Source organism: Gymnogyps californianus, chromosome 6 (genome assembly GCF_018139145.2).
Source record: "Gymnogyps californianus isolate 813 chromosome 6, ASM1813914v2, whole genome shotgun sequence".
Classification (NCBI taxonomy): Eukaryota; Metazoa; Chordata; class Aves; order Accipitriformes; family Cathartidae; genus Gymnogyps; species Gymnogyps californianus.
In genome coordinates, this window is record NC_059476.1 from 4,495,893 (window position 1) to 4,520,976 (window position 25,084).

The window sequence follows — 25,084 nt, forward strand, 5'->3', positions numbered from 1 at the left end:
AAACGATGAGATGCTCCGTACCTGCAGCCATCCCAATTCTTCATCGCTGCGGTCCGTCCTGCTCCGCACCTCCCCGGCGTGGAGGACGCAGGGTCCTGCTGCATTTATGTTATCCCGACGGGGAGTCACCTATTTGTCTCAAGCACTTTTGAGCGTATTTGAATCAAAGTGCTGGTGCAAATAAAGGCTTCATGTCACTGCCAGGGAGGTGGTGTCAATGAGGCGACGCTGTCCCCGTGCTGGTGACAAGATTGATGTGGGACATAATGCCGGGCACCCGCTGGTGCCGCTACATGAATTATACCCGGAGAAATCAGGTGGAAGTGTTCAGCTGGAGCAGGTTTCCACTGACACGGGCTGATTCAGGGAGATTGAGAGAGTTTCACAGAAAGCATTTTATTAAAGGTATTGAATGAGAGAGTTTTTTTGAAGTTTGGTTTTAATTTCTGTAAGGTCTTGCCTCATAATTTAGGGCATGAAGTGAGGCCACAATAGCATAATAGAAATATTACTTCTATGCTGAAAATGATGCAAATAGTATGAAAATGGAATAGGGCTGAGATTCTCAAAAAATATGGTTTAAAAAAAATTAAAAAATTCCATATTAGTGATTTTTCATCCAAATTTGGGACAAGTTGAAATACCAGCGTCTCTGAATTTCCCCAAAGATGAGCCCTCCAAACGCTGAAGTTTTGCAGGCTTTGGGGACGAGCCGGCTTCAGGCTCACCATTGCTCGTGCCAGAACCACTCCGCTTAAATCCGTGGCGTTGCAATAGCATCATCGGGAGAGCAGCCCGGCCCCGATGCCTCTGTCTCCGCGAGGCTCTCAGCAGCTCCAAGCGTGTCAGCCTCAGCGCCCTGCGGTGCTCCAGGGATGCTCTGCCGCAGCCTCTCGGGATGCAGAGGAGAAGCCGGGGAGGCTGCGAAAGGCTGGGCACAGGAGGGCTGGGCAACCTGGAAGTAAATAAATAAATACACAGTAATCGCTCGTGAGGTTGCCTAACGACCTGTCTGAGCAAACAGATTTCTCCAGCTCATAGCGAAGGGTTCGGTGTCTGTTAGGAAAAATATGTGCTCTTGGCAGGAAATGAGGATTTCCTCCAATTATCGTTATGAATGGGAATGGGCCGGGAGGCTGCGCTGGGACCGAGTCCCTACGTGCGGGATGCTGTGGGATGCTGTGCACGGGTCGGATGGTCCAGCCCCGGAGAGCATCACTGCTCTCTGATTCCATGCATAGCTGTGCCTGCTGTATTTCTCCGTGATCTCCGGGATTTGTCTCTCCAGCATCTCCCTGGGGCTCTGTAGCACCAGAGGGATTCCCGTCGGTGAGTCATATAACAGCTTTTTCTTTTGCATTCATGGAAACTCACTGGACATCCTCACTGTCATAGGGGCAGCTACGGAACTCCAAAGACAAGAGCAAAACTGCGAGTGAAACCAAATTAACTCTACAGGCTCCAAAGGCAGTGTTGATACTAATGACTTAAAGCCTTCTTCTTGCTTTTTTTTGGTTTGTTTGTTTAATACTGTGGTGTGAAGCAACTTGGTAGGATAATAGATATTTCTGAGCCTGCTCGTGAAAGCTGTTTTTCACACCAAACAGAATAAAAGCAAAATTATCTGCTAAAGCTGTAGACTTTCAATGCACCGTCTAAGCACTGGTGCCTGTCATTGCAAAATTAGGATTGGGGCTATGTAAATATTATTCTTCATTAGTGGATGAGAAGGGAAGAGCTGGGAAGGCAGACCCTGAAAACAAGGGCAGCATCGTGGTCCCTGCTGGGAGCAGCGCGGGGAGCCATCCCCTCTGTACAGGGGATGCTGCTGCAGGCACGCTCTGCGGCACGTCGGCCTGACGAAGGGTGCAGGGGTGCCTGCAAATTATTCAATGCCTCCATAGATAAAATAAAAAAAAAAATAAAATAGCAGATGGGTTTGAGCTCCCTGACACGGCAACACTGCGTATAACCCAGCTCCGGCTCTGCACCAGGCACACGAGCTCCGTTTGCATTTCACATACCCCATAACTGCCTCCTGTGTTTTCCTTCCTCAGGTATTTCAGTCATTTCTTTCCCGACACTTCATTCATCACTCAGAGGCTCTTTCCGCAGGAGGACGGGGTCGGCATAAGACCCGCGGCCTCTCCCCAATGGCAATGTTGATGTTGGAAGCCGGTGCTGCTGAGCCGCATGCGGCAGCGGTCGCCAGCGGCTGCTCGGGGCGAGACGGCCGCGTCTCCTGCTTTTTGGGGAGGCCAAACAGCAGCGAGCGAGGTGCCGGTGAGACCTGTCTGGGGTATCCGCCAAGCCGGTAACGTGCATGGCCGGCGCACGGCCCCGGCGCCTGTGCTGGAACCCTGGGCCCGTTGGCAAAGCTCCTGAGATGCTCCTCGTGGTTATAGAGAAGAGAATTTGGTTATTGTAGGCTCAGGGCTGCGGGGTGCCTGGTGCAGCTCCTTCCCCATCTCCCTTCCTCCCCTTCCCACTCACCGGGAAACCAGCGTCGGGGACACCAGCCTGGGGATGGAGTTGGAGAAGATTGTGGGTGCCTTAAAAGCAGTGGAGAGTATTGAACCTGAGTGATGTGTGTGTGTGTGCCTGGCCCGAATAACAGCAGCTGCTGTAACGAAGTTCCACAGAGCTTTAAAACCAAAGGAAACCCATTTTCCAGTCTCAAGCACCTGGCCCTCCTCCTTGGCAGCACGGGTGAGCACCTTGCATGACACAAATGCCAGGTAGGACTTTGCCGTGATGCAAACAACCAAAGCGGCAGATAACGACCCAGGCTGAAGGTGTTTTATGGGAGATGTTTGCCTCGGAGAGTGATTTAAACCCGAGCTGGGCAGAGAAGCCCCCAGCAGAGGTGACTTTGCTGGCTGGTGCTGGATGGGGAGGGCTGGCAGAGGCACATCGTCCTCGCATGGAGCAGCACTGCTCGCCGCCCGCTTCCCCCTTTCCTTCTGGCACCGGCTTATTTTCAGCTTTATGAAGTAACTGTAGGCCAGTGTGCTAACGGGAGGTGATAACAGCTTGGTAGGTAGGGCCGGGGGTGCTGACAGCTTGTAGCGTTACACCTTCCCCAGGAAAATTGCGGCGATCGCCTGGTAGGGTGGAAAAAAAAAGCGTTTGCACAAAAGCCGTGATCACCGCGGGGATCACGGTCCTGCTAATATTTATTTTAGTGGATCCACCGTGTTTGCAGGGATGTGTTTCAGGGAAAAGCTCACAGCTGGGTATTTTATGAGGGGAAGAGTTATACGAAGAAATGTTGCTGAGGGATTTCTCCAGCTTGCTTGCTGTCGGGGCTGCCAGCCCCAGCTCACGTCCCCCCACAGGGACACACGCTCAAGAGGAGGAAAAACCTGTGGAAAAGGATGGATGTGGGGGGTGAGTCAGCTCCCGCAGCCTTCCCAGCTTTTAGCCTTGGTCCCCGCACGGTGCAGAGCATCACGAGAACCCTGCGGGAAGGAGACGTAGCCTGAGCTTGGTCACCACCACGCAAGAAGGGCTTTGCTCTGGAGGTCGGCTGGCAGCCCTGCAGCTCGTTCCAAGTGGCCAAGGGTTTCTTATTTGTATTTTTAGATGATTTTTCAGGTGCTTGCTTTAGCAACGTCTCATTTTCTTCCTCTCCCTGAGGGATTGCCCAGCATGCTGGATTGCTGCAGCTTCGGGGAGAGTTGGGGGAAGAAAAACCAGCACCTCAAATGGTCAGAAACGCGTTATTGTGGTTGTGAGTAAAGGTGGTTTGGGTGGAAGGTACGTTACAGATGCTCGCTGGGTGAAGTCAGGATGGCCAGAAGCATCTCCCAAAAGCCACCTGTGTCAGATCCGGGAGGATGTCTGGATTCCCATGGTTTCCTTGAGACCAACAGCATTTGAGATGCCTGATACCCCTTTCGGTCTGGCGCTGAAGGACAAGGTTGTGGAGAGGCTCGGAGGGGCCCAGGGCTGCCTGGCCATGGGGAACAAGCACTACATTGTGCCACCAAAACTACTCTTTGGTCGATATCAATAGGGGACTTGACTGCCCAGTTTTGCCAGCTCAGCACTTCAGCATGTGCTAAATTCACCCAATAAATAAAAAATGAGTAAAAAAACTCCCGATGGGTTGAGAACAGACGCTGCCTTGACGGTGGTGGCTGATCCACCGCCGCTCCACGGCCAGCGCAGGCGATGCTGGCTCGGTTATCACCATCTTGGGGGGACCTGTCCCCAAAATGTTCATCCTGGCACCTTTGCAACGCTGACCCCGGCTGCACGGTGGCCGTCCCCCCTGCCGGGAAGATGAGGCGTGGGATTTCGCGGCAGCCGGTGCCTGTGAAAACTTGCTTTCTGAGCCAAGCACCGGCAAACCTGTGTCAGAGGGAGTGCCTCCGCCTGGCACCCGCACGTGGCCTTCCTCCATGAGCAGCCGCTGCAGTGCTGGAAGCAACGGGACCGTTGGAAGGGTTTTTCCATCCTCTTGCAGGGAAGGTAGAAATATTGCTTGGAATGACCCAACGCTGTACTTGGAAAATGTTGGGTTGCAGCATGTGTGGATTTGAGCAGGGAAAATGAGGCTGTTGGCTTGGTTATGTTGTCAAAGTTCAATAAAATGCAAAATTTCCCTGAAAGTCAACTGCCTTCGTGGCTGTTCTCAGAGGTGCATCCAAGCTTGGCAACACGTTTTGTTTGGATGGGAAGAGTGTGCTGTGGACCTGTTTAGTCACTCTCCAGGTTGCATCCTCCTTCATTCGTCATTACAGGCTTCACCCATCTCCTTCTCTGAAGGACAGTAGAGCATCTTCCATCCTTGCAGGATGCTCTAGCCCACCCGCAGCAGCCCGGCACGCCTGTGCCTGGGTACCAAGCCCAGGGAAGCGCCGGAGCCAGGAGATGAGCTCGATTAGCAGAAGGAGAAAAATTAACGTTCTCAGAAGTGCCAGAGTTTTGTTTGTAGAAGGGATTTGCACTTCTGAGAGGGCTGTTGACTTTCAGGAGACTTAGGCTTTCAAGTGCCTAAATCACTGTTGGAAATATGCTTGCAAATTTTTTTAAGTACTTCTTAGAAAATATTTCTCCCATGTCCTCAGGCCTTCTCCAAGTGCAGTGGTAATTACAAGTTGTCCATTAACCACAATGTGCAGATCTCTGCTTGAAGCTGTTACGCATTCAGCACCTAGAAGACAGACCTTGTGGAGAGGCACGGCTTGTATTTTAAAAATACGAGAAGGATGACGTGGGCACTGGGTGCAGTTGCATTTTTAGAAGACAAAGGCCTGTTTTTTCACATGGGCTTGGGGCTTGTGGGTTTTTGGAAGGTTTCAGAGACTGAAGGCCATGTGAAATGTAGCCCCCACAGCTTGGGCGGTGGCCAACTCCTCCTTGGCCAGCAGGAACTTCTCCTTTCAGATACAGCGGCCTCTCCGTCATCTCCTGCAACGACTCGTTTTACCGTGGTGCGTCATTTAGCGCAGCGCCCAAAGCCTCTCAGCAACGTGTGGTCAGCGGGTACGAATTCAGCACAAGTACCTTTGATTTCTTAAGAAATGATTGGAGTGTGAAGTAGGTGGGGCTTTGACCTGCATCCCTGGGGTGAGTTATTTTGGCGGAGTTACTCCCAGCTTACCGGGATTTGAAAGAAAAAAAACCTCCAGCAAATTTGCATAAATTCCTGGGGAATGTTGGTGGGGATGTTTGGAGCAAGGCTGTGTCTTCAGGCTGCGTGTTTGGTCCTGAATTGTGCCGCAGCAGATGCAGGCAGCAGCCCTGTCGCTCCGTATGGCCAATGCTCTGTTGGGTACCGACGCTCTCCTGGTTACTCCGGCTTCAGTCTGGCCCAGGCTCTTGGAGAGAGGGTGTGATGGAAAAAGCACCAGGGTTTGCCTTCCTCCGGATAAATGAGTGCAAGAGACCCAAAGAGCTCTCCTACACCCTCCTGCTGTCCCCAGGCAACCCAACATCCACGTTAGTTTAATGACATTTGTCTAACCTATATTAATGGGTTCTGGTGATGAGGTTTTACAGCTTTCGGAAATCTTTAGCAGTGCTCCAGGTTCTTTATTGTTGGAAACACAATACATCCTCCTACACGCCCCCGCTTGCTGTCTCCAGCCTAAACCCCACTTTTTCCTAACTGTTCCTTGGAGGTCACCTCGTCTGGACTTACCAACTTATTTCTGCTCCGGACTCTCAAAGAGCTGCCGGCGTCTGTCTTTGCAGATTTAACCCCACCAGATGGCTTATTCCAGAAAATACTGACTGATGCCAGGCGCCAGTGAAGCTTCTGGGGAATCCCACCTGATCCATATTTCCACCGAGACATGAGCTACCCGTAACTTACCACGGAGTGTAGTTTTTCTCCTTTAGAGTAGTTTTTCTTCATCTGCCCATCTCCGACAGCCTATAGACAAAATACAAGCCCTGCACCCATGCTGCGGTCTTCTCATCATGGAGGTTTCAGTTGCCACTAAAAAAAGCCTCCCCTGAGACAGGGATCTTTAAACGCGAGGAATCTCCTAACCCAGGGCCCTGCTTCATTGCAAATGTGCTTCAGGTTTCATACTGCACGTAAATCCCACGTCAGGAAAGGCAAACGTAAGGAGGAGGGGAGTGCTGATACTCGCGTGCTCGTACCTGTTTATCGGTGTGGCTTTTGAGGATTTGGGGGCCATAGATCAGATGAGCATCTTCAGCTAGCGAGGGGGCTGCCTTCCTCCCGGCTATTTATTGGCTTCACGTTCAGGCCCATCGGGTGGGATGTGGCCGGGCCAGGTGTCCGCGAAGCGAGCGTGCCATCGCACCCTCGCTTTGCACGCTGGCTCTTGCGGGAGGCTTGCGCAAGCTGCTGAGGTGCTCCACGGTCTTCTCCTGCTCAGAGCACACGCTCTGCCCCGCAGCCAGCGGGATGGCCATGTTATTTCCATTGGCATTCACTGGTTAGGATTTAGTTTGCTCTTTTAAAAAAGCAACCTGGGTAAAAGGCATGCCCTGTCAGGTAAGCACGCTTGTGGTCAGACGGCGTATCCCCGAGGTTGTGTGTGCTCTGCTGCGAAGGGTTTTGAATGCCTGTGAGCTCCTCATTGTCGGAGTTTGAAACTGTTTTGAAGACGTGACAGTACATAAACTAAATCAAGCTTCTGGCCAAGGCAACCAGCCATGGAGCCTCTTCATTAGAGAGACGAGGGACAGAGAACTGACCTCGCATGGTCTTTAATAAGGGAGGACAGCCATGAGCCATCACAGCAGAGGGTTTAGCAGTGCACGAGTTCCAGCTACATAAAGAAGGGACTGAAGTTTCTCTTAGCCAGTTTAATAAATGGGGTTGTTGGAAACATTCATTTATTTTTGGCGAACAGCTCTGTATTGCCTTACACGTGCGACTGGGAGATGCGTGGGGTGGAGATGGTGATGGGACTGATCCAGACCAGGGTGGAGGTGTTTTTGATGCCATCGCCCGTTGCAGGAGCAGGAGAGGCGCAGGACCTGCCATGGATGGGGAGGTGGGGGTTTGCAGTGGCTGCCCGGCTCCGGGGACCAGGCGGCTGCAAGCTGAGTGTTCCTGCTGATCTGCTTGCTTTCCGCTGGGGGGGAGGGCTCGCAGGTTTGGGGGTCGGGGGGACTCTCGGCTCATCTGGTGTGACTTCTAGCCCAGCACAGCTTCAGGATTCCCTCCGGTCCCTGTCCCCACGCCTCTCTCAGCTGCCTCTTTCCCCTTGCCTTTGCAGAACCGCCAGACTTTCAACAGCCTTACCTGCCTTAGCGCCGCGGCCGAGGACGGCTCCCAGCGGCTCCCCGGCCCCCAGCCATGGACCACGGCCCCCCGCTCCCCGGAGGTGATGCCGGGCAGGACCCCCGCCTGCACCCCGGTACCGGAGCCGTCGCGCTCGCAGGCCTACGAGCGCCGGGCCAGCAGGGACGACCTCTCCTGCGAGGAGGAGGAGGAGGGCGGCGGGAAGGAGGAGGACGGGGCGGTGTGGCGGAGCGGCGGGACGGGCGCCGAGAGCCTCTTCCAGCTGGACGGCGAGATAGATATCGAGCAGATAGAAAACAACTGAGGAGGGAGCGGGTCCTCTCGCCCCGGGGTCGGGGGGCTGCCAGCAGAGCCGTGGAGGGCTCCCCGCTGCCAGCGCCGGGTTTGCGGGGTCCTGCCACCGCTCTCCTCCTGCCAGCCGGAGGGGACGGAAGCAGCTTTGCCAAAATCTCATCAGGTATTTAGAGCAATTTGTGTGCGCGCGTGTGTAAGTCTTGAAATTCTTTGTAACTACTGTAGTCCGAGATCAGCTAGTCGGAGGAAACTGCCTGCTCGACTGGGGGAACCGGGCACAGGGATCGCCGAAAACTCGCATTTAGCGAGTAAATGGCTTTTGCCACCATAGGGTTGCAGCTGAGGGGGCTGGCCGCGCTCCCCCAGGTCCTACCTGCGCTTGTTCAGAAAAGGATGCACAAGGAGAAACCACCACCCACGGGACTGGAAAAAGTGGGGGAAAACCAGAATATTGAGATTTGCAAAGCAAGCGCTGGCTGGTGGCTGTAGGGGTGGCTGCGGCTTCTCTTCTCCTGCTGCATCCCGCATGGCCCCGGCACCCGCCTCGCTCCCCATGTCCCTGGCAGTGCCGTGAGAAGGAAATCACAAGCGAAGTGTTTTGCTTAAATTTAATAATGGTAAGAGCTGGATTTTTACTGCTTTTTTTTTTTCATTTTCCTTTTCCTGATGAGGAATTAAAGGGACCCCTGGCCCGCACAGCTCCAATGCCGGTGGCATCCGCAGCAGTGCTTGGCAGGCACTGCCTGAGGATGCTCAAATGCCTTTCTTCCTTATTTTTTTTCTTCTCAGTCCCCTCTCTCAAACCCATCGGGGAAGAAGCCCCGATCAGGCTCGGTGCCACCCTCGCTTGGGTTCCCGACACCCAGTTTTGAGCAGGGCTGGGCTGTTTACCCATTTACCAGCGGCTGTGCCCTCTTTGCTACCCGAGGCATGGCTGCCACCCTCTTTTTTGGGCTCTGTCTTACTGTGAAGGGGCTGCGCGCCCGAGGCACGCCGCGGGGTTACTTGACAAAGTCAGCTGGCGAAAGGCTGAAAATCCAGGTAGCAGCACTGAAAGCTTTTCCTCTTCCTGTGCCTTTTTTAAGCACAGATAAAGTGGTGACCATTATGTTTGTACGATATGAATTCTCTTTGGTAAAAATAAGCTGTCCACTTGCTAACAGGTTTAGAAGGACACGTGTATTTTTTTTCCTCCCTCTTTTTTTTTTTTTTTTTTTTTTGTTTGTTTGTTTAAAGCTCTAGGAAAGCTGTACAAGTGGCTTCCAGCATCTTCTGCAGGTTCCCTCAAGCTCAGGTTTATTTCCTGAGCTCTGCAAAAGCGAGAAAGGCAAAAAAGTCATTGATACCAACAGCAACTGAAGATGTGACATTTTTAACGGGGTGTGGCACCCCCGTTGGCAAAGCTTTAGGAGTCCGTAACTCAGAAAGGGCTGAGAGCCGCTGGTACAGGTTTTATTCATCATTTCTGGTTATGTTAGTGCACTTTTTTCTGCGGTGGTTTGGGATACGTGTTGTGTCTCCCATCACAGTGGAACCCATCAGCTGTTATATAGCTTTATCCCTGTCCTGGCACCGCAGAAGTTTTGCTCGCAGCAGCGGCCACGTCCGCTCCTCCCTCCAGGCCGGGTGCTGGCAGGCAGGGCCAGCCCTAAATATTTGGGGAGGGGACAACAGGGATGTCTTTTCATTTTGGGGAACCCTCCAGCTCTTTTAAAGTGTCGCTTGACGCATCGTTTAAAAGAAAATACATCCTGGCTTCATTTTTAGCCCTCCCGTAGCGGAAGGCGCTGCCTGTCTCAGACGTTTTGGGAGGGTCCAGCCACGCCAGCGTTTCCCCAGGCTGCTGCCGCCCCTCCGGTCCGTGCCCCCGCAGCGGCACAGCCACAGCACGGTTCTCGGCTTTGAGTCTTCCTGATGCTCGATAGCCCCCCACCACCGATGCATTCCCGGTCTCGGGGCGCACAGCTCCCGCCGGCCACGGGCACCTCCTCAGCTGCCGACTCCCGACTGACCGAAAAAGGGCAAATTCACCCAAATCCATGTCCGGCTGCTGCCGCAGAGCTCCGGGTGGGCTCTCGCATGTGCATCACCGGGGCTGTAATTCCTAAGGGCTTCTGTTTTCTTTCCAAGGGCTGCTACCGGTGCCATGCTAACCCCCCCCGGTAGGAAGGTGACCCATGGACCACTACCCAGCTGTACTCGACGTAGCCGTAGCATTCAGTTTACATACAGCACAACCCGTTTGCCTTACTAAAGACGCTTCTCCAATGAGTCATGGCCTTATACTGGGCACGTTAGCGTAGGCACAGACTACAGTTAGCGACGGTTTTGAGGCCACGGTGGTGTTCCGTTGGGTATTTCGTTGTTGGGTTTGTATGATTTCATGTACTTATTCTCAGTTTAAGAAAGCCTTACTTTTTCAAATTTTTTTTTTTTCCTCTCTCTCTCTGTAGAGGTAAAACATTTGTGGATTTATATATATATAAATATATATATAAATAATTAAAAATATTAAATATAATATAGTATGTGCCTCAGATTCAGGGGACATCCTGTTGATTGTAAAGTCAGAAGTGGCGTTGCTCCCCGGCATCAGGAGATCCATACCCTACGCCCTCAGCGACCGCAGCGGGAGAGCAGGGCATCCCCTGGGGAGTCCCGCTCTTGGTTTGTAAAGGACTTCACCTATTACACAGATGCTTTGGTAACCCCCCCGGCAAATTCCTGCCGGCTGCCAGAATGTGATATTAAAGTAATATGCAGACAAGGGATGTTATTCCTTGCTAGGTAGCTAAAACAGGCTCATGATTGTGAAGAGACTCGGTGGCTTGTCCAAGGCGTGACCCAGTCTGGCCAGCAGCCGTTTCAGGATGACAGCAAGCTGTGTCAGCAGCAATAAGGGTTCATCATCCTGAACAAAAATGGATTTTAATAGGAAAAGTCTTAGCACGCACACGGGGAGTTTGCTGCGCGTTTGCAGATGCAGCTCTTTGAGCCTGTTCTATGAAAGATTACATTAAAAAAAAAAACAAAACAAAAAGAAGTATTTGTAAAATAGATTGTAATTTTTCCACGTTATAGCATAGCCTATTTGGCCAATAAAGTTGTGTTTCAAGTGCATTGTTTAAAAGCTCCTGGCTGAACAGGCTAACAGACTTACGTAGGATGTTATAGGATTGTAGCAGTGCTTCACAGCATTTATGGGTTCGATGTTCAAGAAATCAAAAGAAGAGGATGGCCAAAAAAAAAAAAAAAAAAAAAAGAAGAAAAAAAAAAAAAGCCTTCTGAAGCTATGACCTGTAGTAGCCAAGTCTCGCTGGCAATTGCACAAGCGCAGCGGGATGTGCGTGTCCCCAGGGAGGGGCTGCCCGAGGTGCCCCCGCCGGTGCAGGCTGCCCTCTCCCCGGGTGGGCGAGGAGGCTGCCCGCTCGTATCCCCTCCATGACTTGATTGCACTAGAGCAGCTCAGTCTCAGGAAATTGCTTGTTACTTTTACTGTGTAAATAAAGCTTCCTGGTTCAATAACCCTCCCCGACCGCCGTCTCGCCTCTCTGTACGGTCCCCGTGGCCGGGAGCTGCTGTGGGGTGGGGGGCGTGGGGGACACCGCTGCCCCTCGGGGACGTGGGGGGACACCGCTGCCCCTCGGGGACGTTAACAGCCGGGTTGTGGCACCGGTTGGAGTTTGATGGGGCAGAGCTGGGTGCGGGTGCAGGAGCCCGACGTGCCTCTCCTCTCCCGGAGGGGGTCTGGCTGCACCTCCTTAGCATCTCCGTGGGTGATGGGTCCCAAAAATGGGTGTGGGTTGGGAAAGCCCCTGACTGGGACCCTCCATTGGGGTGTCCGTGTTAGAAATAAGGGAGTCCCAGCCTTGGGTTGCACCAGAAAACGGGCATTTTGTGACGTTCGTGTGCAAGCAGACGTGATGCATCCCCCCCCGCGGTGGGGGGACGTCTCCCATGGCCCCCCCAGCCTGACACTGGCTGTTATTTAGCTGGAACGCAGCCCAAGAGGTAACAGCGAAATGCAAATCAACATTTAAGTGCCAAGTAGCACCTTATGCTTTGTGTTTAAGGACAGAGGTAATGTCCCACCCCTTAAAATAAAATCTAAACTCAAGCAAGGCAAGAGCCCACAGCAGGGCAAGGGCACACAAGGGTGTTAAATAAATTCTTGGGGAAATAGGGCGATATCTCCCTACAGCCTTTGTAAACCAGAAAGGAAAACTGCTGCGTTTCCTTGAGCGAGCAAACAGTTTAAAAAGTTTCATGACAGATGGCAGGATGTTTATCTGCCTAAACTTAATCAGATTGAAGTGATAGGCTTAGTATACTAGAACAAAAAGGAAGAATTACAGGATAAAAAAGAAGTTCTCAGTGATCCGTCACAGCCCTGTTTGACCAGGGCTTGCGGCATCCTTCGTGTGTGCGCGGATGCACACAGTGCTGTACACTTTGGCTGAACCGCTACCCAGAGGATAAAAGGATACAAAAACAGACCAAAAAATTGCACTAAGGTCATCTTCCCAGATGTGGTTTATTTTATTATAATTTAATTCCTAGCCCGCTTTCCCCTGCTGTCCCCAAGGGGTGCCGCGCAGCTCAGCAGCCAGCTGGTAGCTCTGAAAAACAAGGGTTTCCAAGGCTCGCAGGCTGCTCCAGGAACACGGAGCATCACTTCGGTGTCCTTCAGTGACCGCGGTCGTCTTCAGCTGCTGGGACTGCTGGAAACGTAGCCAAAATTATCATTTACCTCCCGCTTGCAAATGCAGAAAGCAGTAGCTGAATGCAGTGGCCAGAGCACGCTGCCTGAGCCTATGTATATATAAATATATGTAACACATACATAATTGCATACCTTTCCATGGTCCCACGGGAGGTCTGAAGCAGGTTAAAGGCCAGACGGTGTCGTTCCACCGCAGTCTAAAGCACAAAGTCTTGCCCAAAACCCAAGGGGGCGCAGACCTGCTGACACGCTGGTTAAAAGGGGACTTTCGCCTATAAAAGGGTGACCCTTGCAAACGCTGGCAAGCGTCGGTGAAGGTGGGCAGCCCCTGCTTCCCCTGGGGCAGAAGATGTGATGGAGCAACCCCCCGATCTCTAATTCTGCTCCCTGGTTTGAGCTCCTATCCCTGTCGCGCTCTTGCCATGTGCAGCGTGGCCAGGCGTTAACCATGCACGCTGCAATAGCTGCGCTGTAAAACTGTCGAGTGAGAGAAACTACAGACCCCGGGATCTGCTGGAGTACTGCCATGCCCAGCGGCAGGGAGCAGCGCATTTTAGCAATGCTTATTCCGATTAGAAAAAAAGACAAATCTCATGCCCGTCCCTGCTCAGTGGAGCATCACTTGGCAGCCCTGCACACGCTGAGCGCTCCCTGGCAGCAGGACGGGGCTGAGCTGGGGCCAAACCGATGCGGCGGGTGCTCAGCAGGCAAGCGGTGCTGGCGCAGGATCAGTCCCAGGGGATGTTCAGCGAGCAGACCGGGTTCGTCCCATTCAGGTAGCTACAGCCATCAGGGAGTGGTGTGGTTTTGGTATCCAGGAGAATTGGAGGCAAGTCTAGCAATGACTACTGAGAAGGAAAGAAAGGGCTGAACATTTCTGCATAATATTTATAAAGCAGAATTTATAGTCGTGGCAAGAGGACTGATGGAGCTGGTGCTTTACAGAGACTGGTTCCCAGTCAGGACTGGAAACTTAAAGCCAGGAGTGCCAGCACCAGCTGGAGCCAAGCTGCCCGCGCTGGCCTTCATGGCAGAGCCAAGCACGCCTGCCGTGCCGTGCCGTGCCGTGCCGTGCCGTGCCGTGCCGTGCAGCTCCCCACCGAAGCACCCACCGGCGGGTGAGCTGGAGCTGTGCGGGGCTCAACGCCGACAGCGCCCGGGTGCGGGCGAGCCCCGGCTGCAGGGCCGGGATTTTAACAAGAAGGGGTAGGAAACCCACGTCCCCCCTCCAGCCACGTCTGCCTGCAAGACCCCCCACGGAGAGAAGGAAAAGCCCATCGGTCCCACGGCCCTCACCAGCTTATTCCAGTCAGGGAAAAGCATTTCAGATCCTCTAAGCATCCCTGCCAGCGCTGATGTGACTGAACACAACGACAAATAGGCCAGATCTGCAGGACGAGGTTTATTCCCGACAGGATGGCGCAGTTATTCTGTAATATATTGCAGCGTTGCTGCATTCCTGTGCCCTAACCCGGGGCGGTGCCGGACAGGGGCTAACCGTGGCAGAAACATGGTTACCGGCTTGCCAAGGGCGCAGGGGCTGTCCCCCTCCCCAGGGTTTTTGTGCCACCCATAGCGAGAGGCACACATGGGACCCCGCAGAGTGGGGCCGGGCCGGCGCACCCCAGCTCAGGGCTTGGTGGCCTCCATCACCCCTCAAGGACATCCCCCATCCCATCTCAGGCACCCCAAAAGGCACAGAAAGGGTGATTTAAACAGCAAAGTTTGTCCGTGAAGGGGTGTCGGGTCCCCTGTTTCCCACCCGGGCACCACCAGGCTCTATCCCCCATGTGAGCAAAGAGTTAAAGGGGGTACAGCCCCCCCCCAGCATCAGCTGGAGGAGGCAGAAGCCCCTCACCACCCTCAGGGCTCCCCTCGGGCAGACAAGGCTCAGCCCCGGCCAGGGAAGAGCCTGGCATTTTTGGGAGAGCTGATTTCGCCTGTGCTGGCAGGGCCACAGCACCAAGGGGAAGACATTCAAGAGGTGCCGGAGGACGGGAGGTTTGGTGTTCCCTTTGATGAGGTCAGCAGATCATTTTAGTACCGTTACGTGAAATATTGAGGAACGTAGGCGTTCACCACCCCGGGCAAGGCTAGGTCTGGGTCCGTTAACGTCAGATGGAGGTGGGAGAGGACGAAGCGGCCTCGTGCTCGGAGGGGCTGCATGTGAGGCCTCGTCCCCGTTCCTTCCGATCGCCCACGGCGCCGTCGGTTTTACAGCTGCTGGAGGATAATGTCAACCGCTTCGGCGAGGTTGTTCACGTACGCGTCAGGCTTCACGTCGGGGTGGTTTTCATCGCAAGGCCTGCAAAGGAGACAGAAGGGCATGGCTGAGCAAGGACGGGCTCCCAGCCAGGTCCCACGTCATCGGCCGTCCTGCCGCCGCTGCGCTCGCAGAGCCCAGGGCAGCGCCGAGGTGGCCCCAGATGGAGCACCCTCGGGTGAGCCTGGGTTTCACATTCCTCCCTCTTCTGGTTTTTTTCCCCTTTTCCCTCTTCTCTCCCTACCTCCCCCATACCCAGGTCTTTCCTGCATGCTACGGTAGATCCCATGGCCTTGTGCAACTGGGCTGGGCAAAACTTTGCAAAGCCTTGTACGGAAGACAATCTACATATCATTAACTAATCCAAATTAATGCAGTGCATTTTACATGGCACTTCGTCATTCAGGTAATAGCAGTATCAGACAGGGATCGCTGGGAGGACACTTCACTGCAAGCCTAGGATCCTACGAAACTGTGCAAATAATTATTGTCGCATGGTTTTTCTTTGGAAATAGGTAAAGAAAAGAAGAACTCACTTCCGACCTAGAGACGTGAAAGGTCTGTACATAGCTTCAGTGAATGGGAAGGCTCTATCAGGGGTTAATTTTGCAGGACCACCATCTTGCAAATCTAACAGTGGTGGTTTCAGACGCTACCATGAAAAAGGTCAGACTCACTCTCCACCGCAAGTCACCAACCCAAAGCAGAGTGGCATCAAGCCATTTTTCCCAATGATTTAACTAGAGGTACTGGCCTAACGATGCACAATCTTATTTTAGTGATGCAGCAGCATTGCTGGTGGGGAGGGGGGCAAATGGGGGAAGCAGAAATTTTCCAAACCTCGTGGTGCTGTTATGGCTCTTTGGCTGAGAAACCCAACAGCTGCTGAAGAGAAAACATGTCTTGTATATGTGTAATGGCTTTCTTTTGGGGAAGAGATGAGAGCCCTAATGTCCACCTCCCATCTCTCTCGCTCCCTGTAAAGGGCAAATCTTTATTTAGCACAGGCCGTTTTCTCAGTGGGGAAGATGCATTTCCCATCGGATGCATGAGAGGCAGAGAGATTATTATTATTTATGACGTGCAGAATTTGGTGAGCACTTGTCTGTACAAGTACCAAATTATTTCTTCAGTTCCAGCACTGAAGCTCCCCAGGGCTATTTCCTTTCTGCTCATTTTTCAGCCGTGCTCTTCACGTCCGAGTTCACGAGCTCCTCGCAAAGGCACGGCCTCTTTCGGGAGCCCATGCTGCTCGAGATCTTACTTGCTGCAAAGTTACAGTATGCAACTAGAAAAAATAAAAGACACTGATATTCAGCTTTCCTTGTATCACCTGCAAAGCCGTGTCCGGCACAAGGACGATGGCTCTGTGAAATGGATTCTACGTTGGTGCTGGCTGTCATAAAAGCATCTTATTTAAAAGGTGGAAGGTTATTCCATGGGTCTTTATTTAATTATCCAAGTTCTATTTTGTTACAGGGCTAGGGTGCAATAAGAACAGTACTTATGATGGTTTTTAAGTTTTCCTCAACTGAAGAAGAATTTAGATTGCTGAAGGTAAAGCAAGTTATAATATACAATGGAGAAAAACCTTCAAATATAAAGCAAGTAAAAATCCAGTATGTATCCATCCCTTAGGTGGTGATTATTGCTCACCCCCTGATTTAACCAAGCAGTTTTTATAAATACAGAAATACCTTTGGGGGTGTGGGGTAAAATACTAATTTCTTGGCAATAATCCTTAATTTGAGTGGAGACCTAAAAAAAGTAATGAACAAAATTTCTTTCCATTTTACACCCTGAAAAATGCTTCTTTCCTAGCTTATACATTAGGAGAAAATTTTAAGAACTGCTTGAAATGAACACTTCTGCAAGAAATTTTCAATTACACAGCACTCTTTGATCTATTAAAAGGATTTTGTGATTGATATCTGTGCTGACTATACAAAAATCCACCTGTAACTCAGCTGCTAAACGTCAGTCATCAAGGAAATGCCACTTGATATGTGCTGTGGAAGAGGTGTGTGTGTATATATATATATACACACAGAAAGTAAAGCAAAGTAGGAAATAAGGTATTTTTACCCATTTGTCACCAGCCACCAACTCCTGGCTCCAGCGAGGTTCATGTTAAAACCCACCTTAGCTCCCGGGGAGCTACGAGTTCACCCCCACGTGTTGCCCAACCGCCCCACGGGACCGCTGGGGTGGACATGGGCTTCATTTTTATCTTCTGCTGCACACCTACGATTCACCCAAGCCCAATTATTTCTCTTCTGCTTTGCAGTCCGATACCCTGCAGGGTTACAGCTGGGAACCCTAAAATACTCTTCTGCTACCCATGCTGCAGACAGACCGCCTCGCTCACAACGCAAGGGTTTCAATAGTTTTAATAATACTTTACCGGCGTTCTGCAGAAGAAAACGAGAGGAATATGCAGCCTTTACACAGCAGATGTCTGCCCTTAGAGCAGAGGGGGTGCAGCAGAGCCCAGCGGTTCAGCAGGTGCCTGCCCTGCCTGGCCCGGCTCCAGCCGGGACCCCGCTTTGCTCCCATGGTGGGGACCAGCCCCGTGACACCGGGCTGTCCCCACATCGGCCATCCCTACCCCTGGGCTGGAAAGTGTACTTCATTTCAGCCCGTGGCGCATTTTGGAGTTATACTTTTGAGTATATATATGGCATATGTCTTAGATTACCTATACGCTCATCGCTGCTAAGTGGGGGGGAAATGCAATAACTAAAATTGCCTGAATTCTGTAGGAATGCAGAGAACTGGAATAAAACACGCTCCCCTGCTCTCTTGCCTTCTCCTAGGGCCGTGCCGAGGAGCTTTTCTTTTTCAGTGCCACCCCAAGAGCTGTTTCATGTGACTTCTTCCTTTGTCTCGCAGAACGCTTTGTAACTCACACAACTGCACACAAATAGCCAAGCGATGGTTTTTTCCCCCCTCTAGCTCAGTATTGCTCTTTTAGGCGTCTTCGAAAGGAAACTCCAAGCAATAATCCCCCAACACTAATGCCAAGAAGCAACACCCCAGCAAAACAATTCAGGAGCCCAAGTCTGGGTGCCAGAAGTGAGGCAGAAGAGCGAGCTCTGCCATAAAACCTCCAGGCAAACCCAAGATGCAGGAGGATGAGCACTTCTTCTGCTGTCCGAAGGGAGCAAAGACCGTGGCTCTATGCCAGCCTCTGCCCCAGGGGATTCGGGCTGTTTCCCAGGAGAAACCCCCAGTTACTGAGAGTTTTAAGATACCCTTCAGTGGAGCACTGCTCTGGAGCTCAGCCCCGATGTCCTGGGCATTGCTTTGGTGCGTCAGAGCCTCCCTGGACAGGGCCACTGGATGCAGGTGGAAACTTCAGCCAAGAGCAGATCTTGCTCTCACGATTTCAGCTTGGCTTCTCTTCCAGTGACAATGACCCTTTTTGCATTGCACGATGGCAGACATCACACCAGCAGGTCACAAAACGGACAGCGGAGGTTACTTCTTAGTACTTTTCTCTTTCGTATTGCAGAAATAAATAAAAAAAATCTAAAAATATCTTTAATTTGCTAGGTCAGTTGAAGAATAAACTTGGATTGAGCTAACTTTAACATAAGCTCCTTCCGATTTTTTTTTTTCATATGGGACTCTGGTTGCAGAAAAGAACATAAATCAAAATGACAGAAAATTATATTCTGTAGCTGAATATTGAGCTGTCAGCAGTCTTGGCCGGTGCACAAACTCGCTTGTGAAAAATCAACTACAGCCTTGGGAAACACTCTCTTCAGAGAAGCAGGAGTCCTTGGAGCGGCTGAGCACCACAGCCCGGATGCGTATACAAGGAATATTTTCCAGCCCAAGTTGGCCATGACAGCTGTGAAATGTGGCACTTCATTTCTGCATTGCCTCTTGGTGGCCACCTTGCCGATATATGAAGTGGTCAGGGAAAGAAGTGGCTTAGCACAGGGATCCTCTGAAATCCAGGGTGGTCCTTCTTGGTCCCTACAGGGACACACGATCTGTGCCTGCCCTTCTGCGCACAGGGCAATGTTAGGAGAATATGTTCTTCAAAAGAAAAAGCCACCCAAAATGATCTGTATATTACAACACATTAAAGATATGAAGTATCTTTAGCACGATGCAACATGGACAGAGGTCTTGAGACTCGGTAGTTACTCACGTCCATCACATCATCCTCAGGAGATGACTAAACATCCTCCTCTCCCAGGGACCATTTATCACTGTCAGTGCTACAGAAGCTGAGCAGCTATCTCTAGCCCCATGTGCTCTGAGCCAGATCCTCCGCCCATATTAAACTGGTTAGTTCAGATCAATGCTTCAGTCTGAGACATCAAGGAAGCAGCAGGGTGCTGCAGAAAACTGGCTCTGCAATTTTAACTCTTCACTCGGTCACTTGGTAAGAGAAGCTCCAGCACAGTATCAGGGCTACTGACTAGCAGAAAGCGATGGTTTCCTCCTGGTGAAGCATAAAACCAAATCCTAGATCATAAGCGGCAGTGAAAAATCAACTTCTGCAAGAATAAGAAGGTTCACTTACTGTCTGGGTCAGATTTCCACTTGGATAGGTCTGTTCTGACAAGCTAAATTCCCTACCTACACTCAGCTATCAGGAATGGTCTTGAATTGCCCTGACCTGCTATGTAACTTTCTGCGATGGTTCACCCAGATGCAGCTGAATATCTGTGAGGGATGAAGGGATCTACGCTGGTTTGCATAGTCCTTTGCAGGAACTACTAGGAGTCTTTAAAGTGAATGAAGCAAATACATGCAGAAGAGAGCACTGCTAGGGACAGCGTAAAAAGATGCCCTGAAAAACACAGACTTTGAGTTAACCCTTTTCTTTCCCATACCAGTTGGGATTCCGGGTTTGGTCTGTGGGTCGAGGCAGGCATCGGATGCTGCTGGCAGCCGGCTCTGAATGGCAATCTCATGGGGGACCATTTCTGCAAAGGGAATTGGAGCTGCAGAACGCCTGCAAAGCAAAGCACGTGGCTGGGTGCCGGAGGTGTCCTGCCGAGCTGGGAGCCAACTGTCCCTCCGGGAGCAAGGAGGGGGTGTCTGAGCACCAAACCCTCACGTCATGCTGTCCTAGGAAGCTTCACGTACTGGTTGGAATGACTTTCTCAGCGCCTTGCTTGCGCTCATTTCCAACAAAACATATGGAGAACAAAAAGGAAACAGCTGGATTACTGCATGGACAAAATATTTAGCAGATAAAAGTCTAAGTGGAGGTAGCCCACATAGATAGTCGTGGCCACAGGGATGGAAACAGCCCCAGAATCCAGATGAACCTGAGACCTGCCGAAACTTGACTTCAGAGAACAAGAGCAGATGGGCATTGATCAACACATGATTAGCATCACAGGTTAAAATTAGCTTTTACATAGTTCTTTAAAAATAGGTGCGGGTAGGAAAAACACCACGCAGGGCCAAAGCAAGGCACCAAAGTTAATTTGAAAAAGACAAATGATCTCACATTCCAGCGTACAGAGCTGCAGTCATTTGGCAAACCTGATCTGTAACGCTGTGTGTCCCACGATCGCTGACCTTTCCAGCAGCACAGCTTTCTGTGAGACAGCAAACCCCATCCCACCAACTCTCCCTCTGTTTGTACAAGGGATCTCTCTGTGTCACCACACAGACTTCCCACTATCTCCCCAATTAGACAGCATATACTCCTGGTGCATAAAATTAGATAAAAAAGCTTGAAATCATTTCTCCTGACAGCGTATTCTTCGGGGGCTCTTACCATGGCTGTAAAATATGTGAGACAGAGTTTAACAAGATTTTCTTTACAAGGAATGTAAACAGACACTGTAACCTTTGCTAGTTTCTTTGGACGGATGCAATAATTTTACTCGGTGCCACAAGTGAAACTCTTTTTTGTGAAATGTGCAATTTAATCAGTTTGGCACTGAAAACCCAAATAAATCACAGTGACTGACAGCACACTGACGGGCAGCTGATGAATGGCTGTAGAGCATGTTTCCTGACGTTACGATGAGAGACAAACCTGCACCAAAGCCACTAAACGCACCCAGTGTTGGAGCAGGTCCCAGAACTTCAGGGAACCTCCTACCTGGACCCCATATCTCATGTTACGGACAGATCTCCCTGGAATAGGAAGAGAGGCTTTTGTGGTTAAAGCACTAGATTTTGGAGAGGTGCTGTGATGGCATGCGTGACCCAGGGCAGAAGGTTTGTCCTCACGAAGCAGCTAGCACCTTCCTTTGCTTTGCTACCATCATTTGGGAAGATGCTTTTGCTCGGCGAGGGGGGCACCATGAACAGAAACTCCTAACCACAAGCCATGCAGCCGAAGATGCCTTCTACGTTGCCGCAGAAGTCGGTGGCCTCTAGAGACAACCTTGCCATGTCATCTCCTCCTGGCCAACACGCTTGCAAGAGCTCCAGGAAATCAAACCCATGTTAGAGACTTCCAGCAACCTCCACTGCTCTTCTCCTGCCTCCCAGAACTGTGCACACAGCTAATTGTGTTTAATTGCAACTCATTTAAATTCAAGCATCCACAAACAGGTAGAAATTAACAGCCAAATTGTTTGCTAACACCTGAAGGAAGTCTGTGGGCTTGCCTCTTAATCATTCCCGTTTATGTTAAACTGCTACAGATTTAACTGAGCAGAATAAACCGGCTTAGGTACAACACTTCTCCAGGCAATACACCTCAACATACAGGAAAATACTGAGATTGAGGGGATAGGGAGTTATCTTCCTGCATAAATTACCTAAAAAAACCCAAACAATCTTGGCAAATGCTAGCAAACATTCCCTAGATCTTTGTTTTTCTGCATTTCAAGGCACTTCCTGGGGTGAACGCTTGTACTTTTCAAATGTACATGTGCTAAAAATTTAATTTGGAGTGTTGTGGTAATTTGTTTGTTTCTAATCAGCTGGCTGCATGGCGATGCTCTAACTAATGAGCTCAGAGACACAATTCCAGAAATAACTGCTTAGAATAGGATGCTGAGAGACCTGGTAGGGCTAAAATAGGGGCACGGGGGAGCACTTGGTGTCCCTGCTGCAGTTCGCTCCACCAGGTCTTCCACCAGGTCTTCTACCAAGTCTTTTTAAACTGGCACTCGCAGCGCCGAGATCTGACGCAGGACATCACATCAAGGAGCAAGGAGGAGATCAGAAATGGTGATCGTAACTGCAGGTTCAGGGAGAGCAAGTGGGGCTTCATCAAAATAAAGAAGTAAAAGGAGTGCAGGTGACCAGGACAGATCACAAACTGGAGGCTGGCAGTGGCAAACTTCCGTGGATATTACATGCAAAGCTTGGGAGAGGATCAACACAAATACTTCCAATACTCCTCTTCACAGGCACGACCTTTACTCACGCCGGTTCTAAGTTATCCCTTGAATAATCCCAATTCCTGCCATTTCTGCAGGATACACCGCCCCAACCGGCCGCTGAACATACAACGCTGAGGAAGCGGATGACGCAGGCAGCTGTTTTCCTCCACCCATCCCTATTTATTTTCTCTCTCAGGAAATACAGCACATGTGAACATGCCAGATTAAGAGCTCTGGAGATTAAAAGTCCTGAAAGTCTTTGTACGGGCTGTGGATAGGACATATACAGATTCATCTTAAGTAAGAAAGGCATGAAGAAATGCAGGACAGCGATGGGGAGACGTGATGCCAAGTGCTGCCGTTGAGACAGAGGGTACTGTTGGCTAAATGCTCTCATGTGATTACACCGGAGCATGAGATTTTATTAGAACTGACTTCTTTCCACCACCTCCAAAATCCCTCATGCAAAAATGCACTGGAAAGTCAAGCTGGTTTGAACAAATATTTAAACAAGCAGAGCACTGGTGTCCAGGCATCTGGGCAGCAATTTTCCTTGTCAAAACTGCAGAGCTCTCTTGTCTTGTAAAGCAAAAGCAGTTCAGCAGGGGCCAGGCGTTAAAAGCGTGCGTACCAGCATTACAGCGGAGGAGAGGGAGCCACACACACGCCTGTTCTGGTTTTGGACTGGTTCCCAGCCTGCTTGTCCCTGAACACATGTGGCCTGGGGACAGCTGGTGTTGCAGGGAGAGCTGGAACCTGGTGGCCATCAGGATGGTGAGACACTCAACCGGCCCCTTCTGCCACACAGGGCTCTGGTCCCTTCTTCTCTGCCCATGCTGAAGGCATCGAGTGGGCTCTGAGCCGGGACCTACTGCAGTCCCATCCAACCCTGAATACAAAGGTTAAGCCATTGTGGCTCAAAAGCCAGTCTTGCTCCGTGCCTGGGATGATGGATACTTGATCGAACTCCTCAGAGAAGACTCAGGTGGAAGGGGGTTACTGCATTCGTGACTGCCATCCTCAGCCTCATGGAAACCATTTTAATTCATCTGTGAGGGCGTGTATTGGTAATATTTGTGCAACATACTCTGTTAGGCTAACTGAAACAGGTAGAGGAAACAGATAAACTTCTGAGAACAAAAAATGCTTCTGCCTCCACAGAGGTGCACGTACACCCCTTGGTCACCTAGGTTTCGCCCGTCACGCTGGCGCAGACCCATTTCACCCAGCATTGTCTGTCCAAAAGCAAGATGCTGTGCCCAGGCTGGTCACCTGAACCTCTTCGGGAGCCTCCTCCTCAGGACAGACAGGTCCCTCCGAGGGGAAAGGGAAGCGCATTCATTCCATGTTCATCCCATCTTCTTAGATAACAAGTCTGGATAGGAAATATCCTCTGGAAGAGATGATTTTTTTTCCTACTGACTCTATTTAAAACAGATGACGAGCTCATACCGCAGAACCCATTCTTCGACAGCCAGGTTTAGGTGTAAAGAATCTGGCCTAACTTTTAGATAAAGTTTCGATAAAGTTAACCGAGATAAATCCTACCTCCCTACCTCTTGCATTCCTGCAGTCTGCGAGCACATGGTAGAAACGAACCGTATACGCCAGGCGTGTTTGTGTAAGCGCAACGGCCCCCAGGTTGGATGGGGGTGGACAGGGGGATCAGAAGCTTTGCACTGTACATATGGATGCACCTCGTGCTGCAATGGAAGTACAGCGCAGCTGTTTTCCATAAAAGCAAGTCTCCTCTCCCCCTCAAAAGTTAAACGCACATTCGCTGTTCGCTGAGAAAATCTGAGAGCTGCCCCTGCTTTGCCAAACTATCCAGTCTAACAGGGTGTTTGCAAGCACCGTGAGACTCAGCTCTGCCTGCTTGAATTAATTATTGATGACCTGCGTGGCTTTGCCAAATGACCTTACTCAATTCAGTAGAAAATAATTTTAAACGCCCTTGAGAAAGAATCTGGACATAAATATTTTCTTTGTGCATATATATAAACAGATGTGCAACTTAAATGCAACTGATGCATTAGCTGTTAATGGGACTTAGTATTACATGAGTGGGAAAGATTAATTTCAAGGGCTGAATTTGAAGCTCAGTGGTGCTCAGGCATCTTACTCTGTTAGGCACTTTTAAAGACCTTAACCTAAGAGCATATTTCATTGCTTTCCTTTAATACATTGCTTACAAAATCCATATGAAACGTGTAAATGAATGCTGGCTTCTGCATTTGCAAAGCATTGCATGGAGATTTAAGTCGCAGAACTCTGATAGATCCTGATACTAGCAACAAAGGACTTCTGCAATTATAAAATAAAGAAGTCTTAATTTAAGATTTCAAATGCTGTTTGGAGAAGTTTAATTTAAAAAGTATTAGGCCAAATTTGCACTGATAACATAACCCTCTAAACAAGACACTCAAAGACACAGCATTAAAAGACTCTCACCAAACAAGAATTTGAGCTACCCTAAGGAGAATAATATTTGTCTTCAGATGGTGCTTGCTAAATCAGTCTTAATTTTAAATGAGAATGAAACTATGAGATATCTCTGCCACTCCCAGGAAACCCAAGCAGACAGACACGCATGCAGCCAGCTCGCCTTCCAAAGGGCAGGAACAGCCAATTCATGCACGTGTTGGGAACCAGTACCTCCCTGCTCCGAAACCTTTCTCATGTGAGAAGCCAAAAAAGCACCTACATTGGAAAATTAAGGTACGCTTTACATCTTTGGCTGCAAAGTTGCT

General features: G+C 50.6%; 2 protein-coding genes across 2 annotated transcripts in view; one reads left to right on the forward strand and one right to left on the reverse strand.

Moving 5' to 3' along the window:
• FAM53B (family with sequence similarity 53 member B) overlaps nt 1-8,039 on the forward strand; it is a 52,605-nt gene extending 44,566 nt beyond the window's left edge. The window contains exon 5 of the mRNA XM_050898738.1: nt 7,710-8,039. Within this exon, the coding sequence (XP_050754695.1) occupies nt 7,710-8,039 (330 nt within the window). The remainder of the gene's footprint in view (nt 1-7,709) is intronic.
• Nucleotides 8,040-14,146: 6,107 nt separating this feature from the next.
• LHPP (phospholysine phosphohistidine inorganic pyrophosphate phosphatase) overlaps nt 14,147-25,084 on the reverse strand; it is an 88,756-nt gene continuing 77,818 nt past the window's right edge. The window contains exon 7 of the mRNA XM_050898739.1: nt 14,147-15,057. Within this exon, the coding sequence (XP_050754696.1) occupies nt 14,967-15,057 (91 nt within the window). The 3' untranslated portion in view covers nt 14,147-14,966. The remainder of the gene's footprint in view (nt 15,058-25,084) is intronic.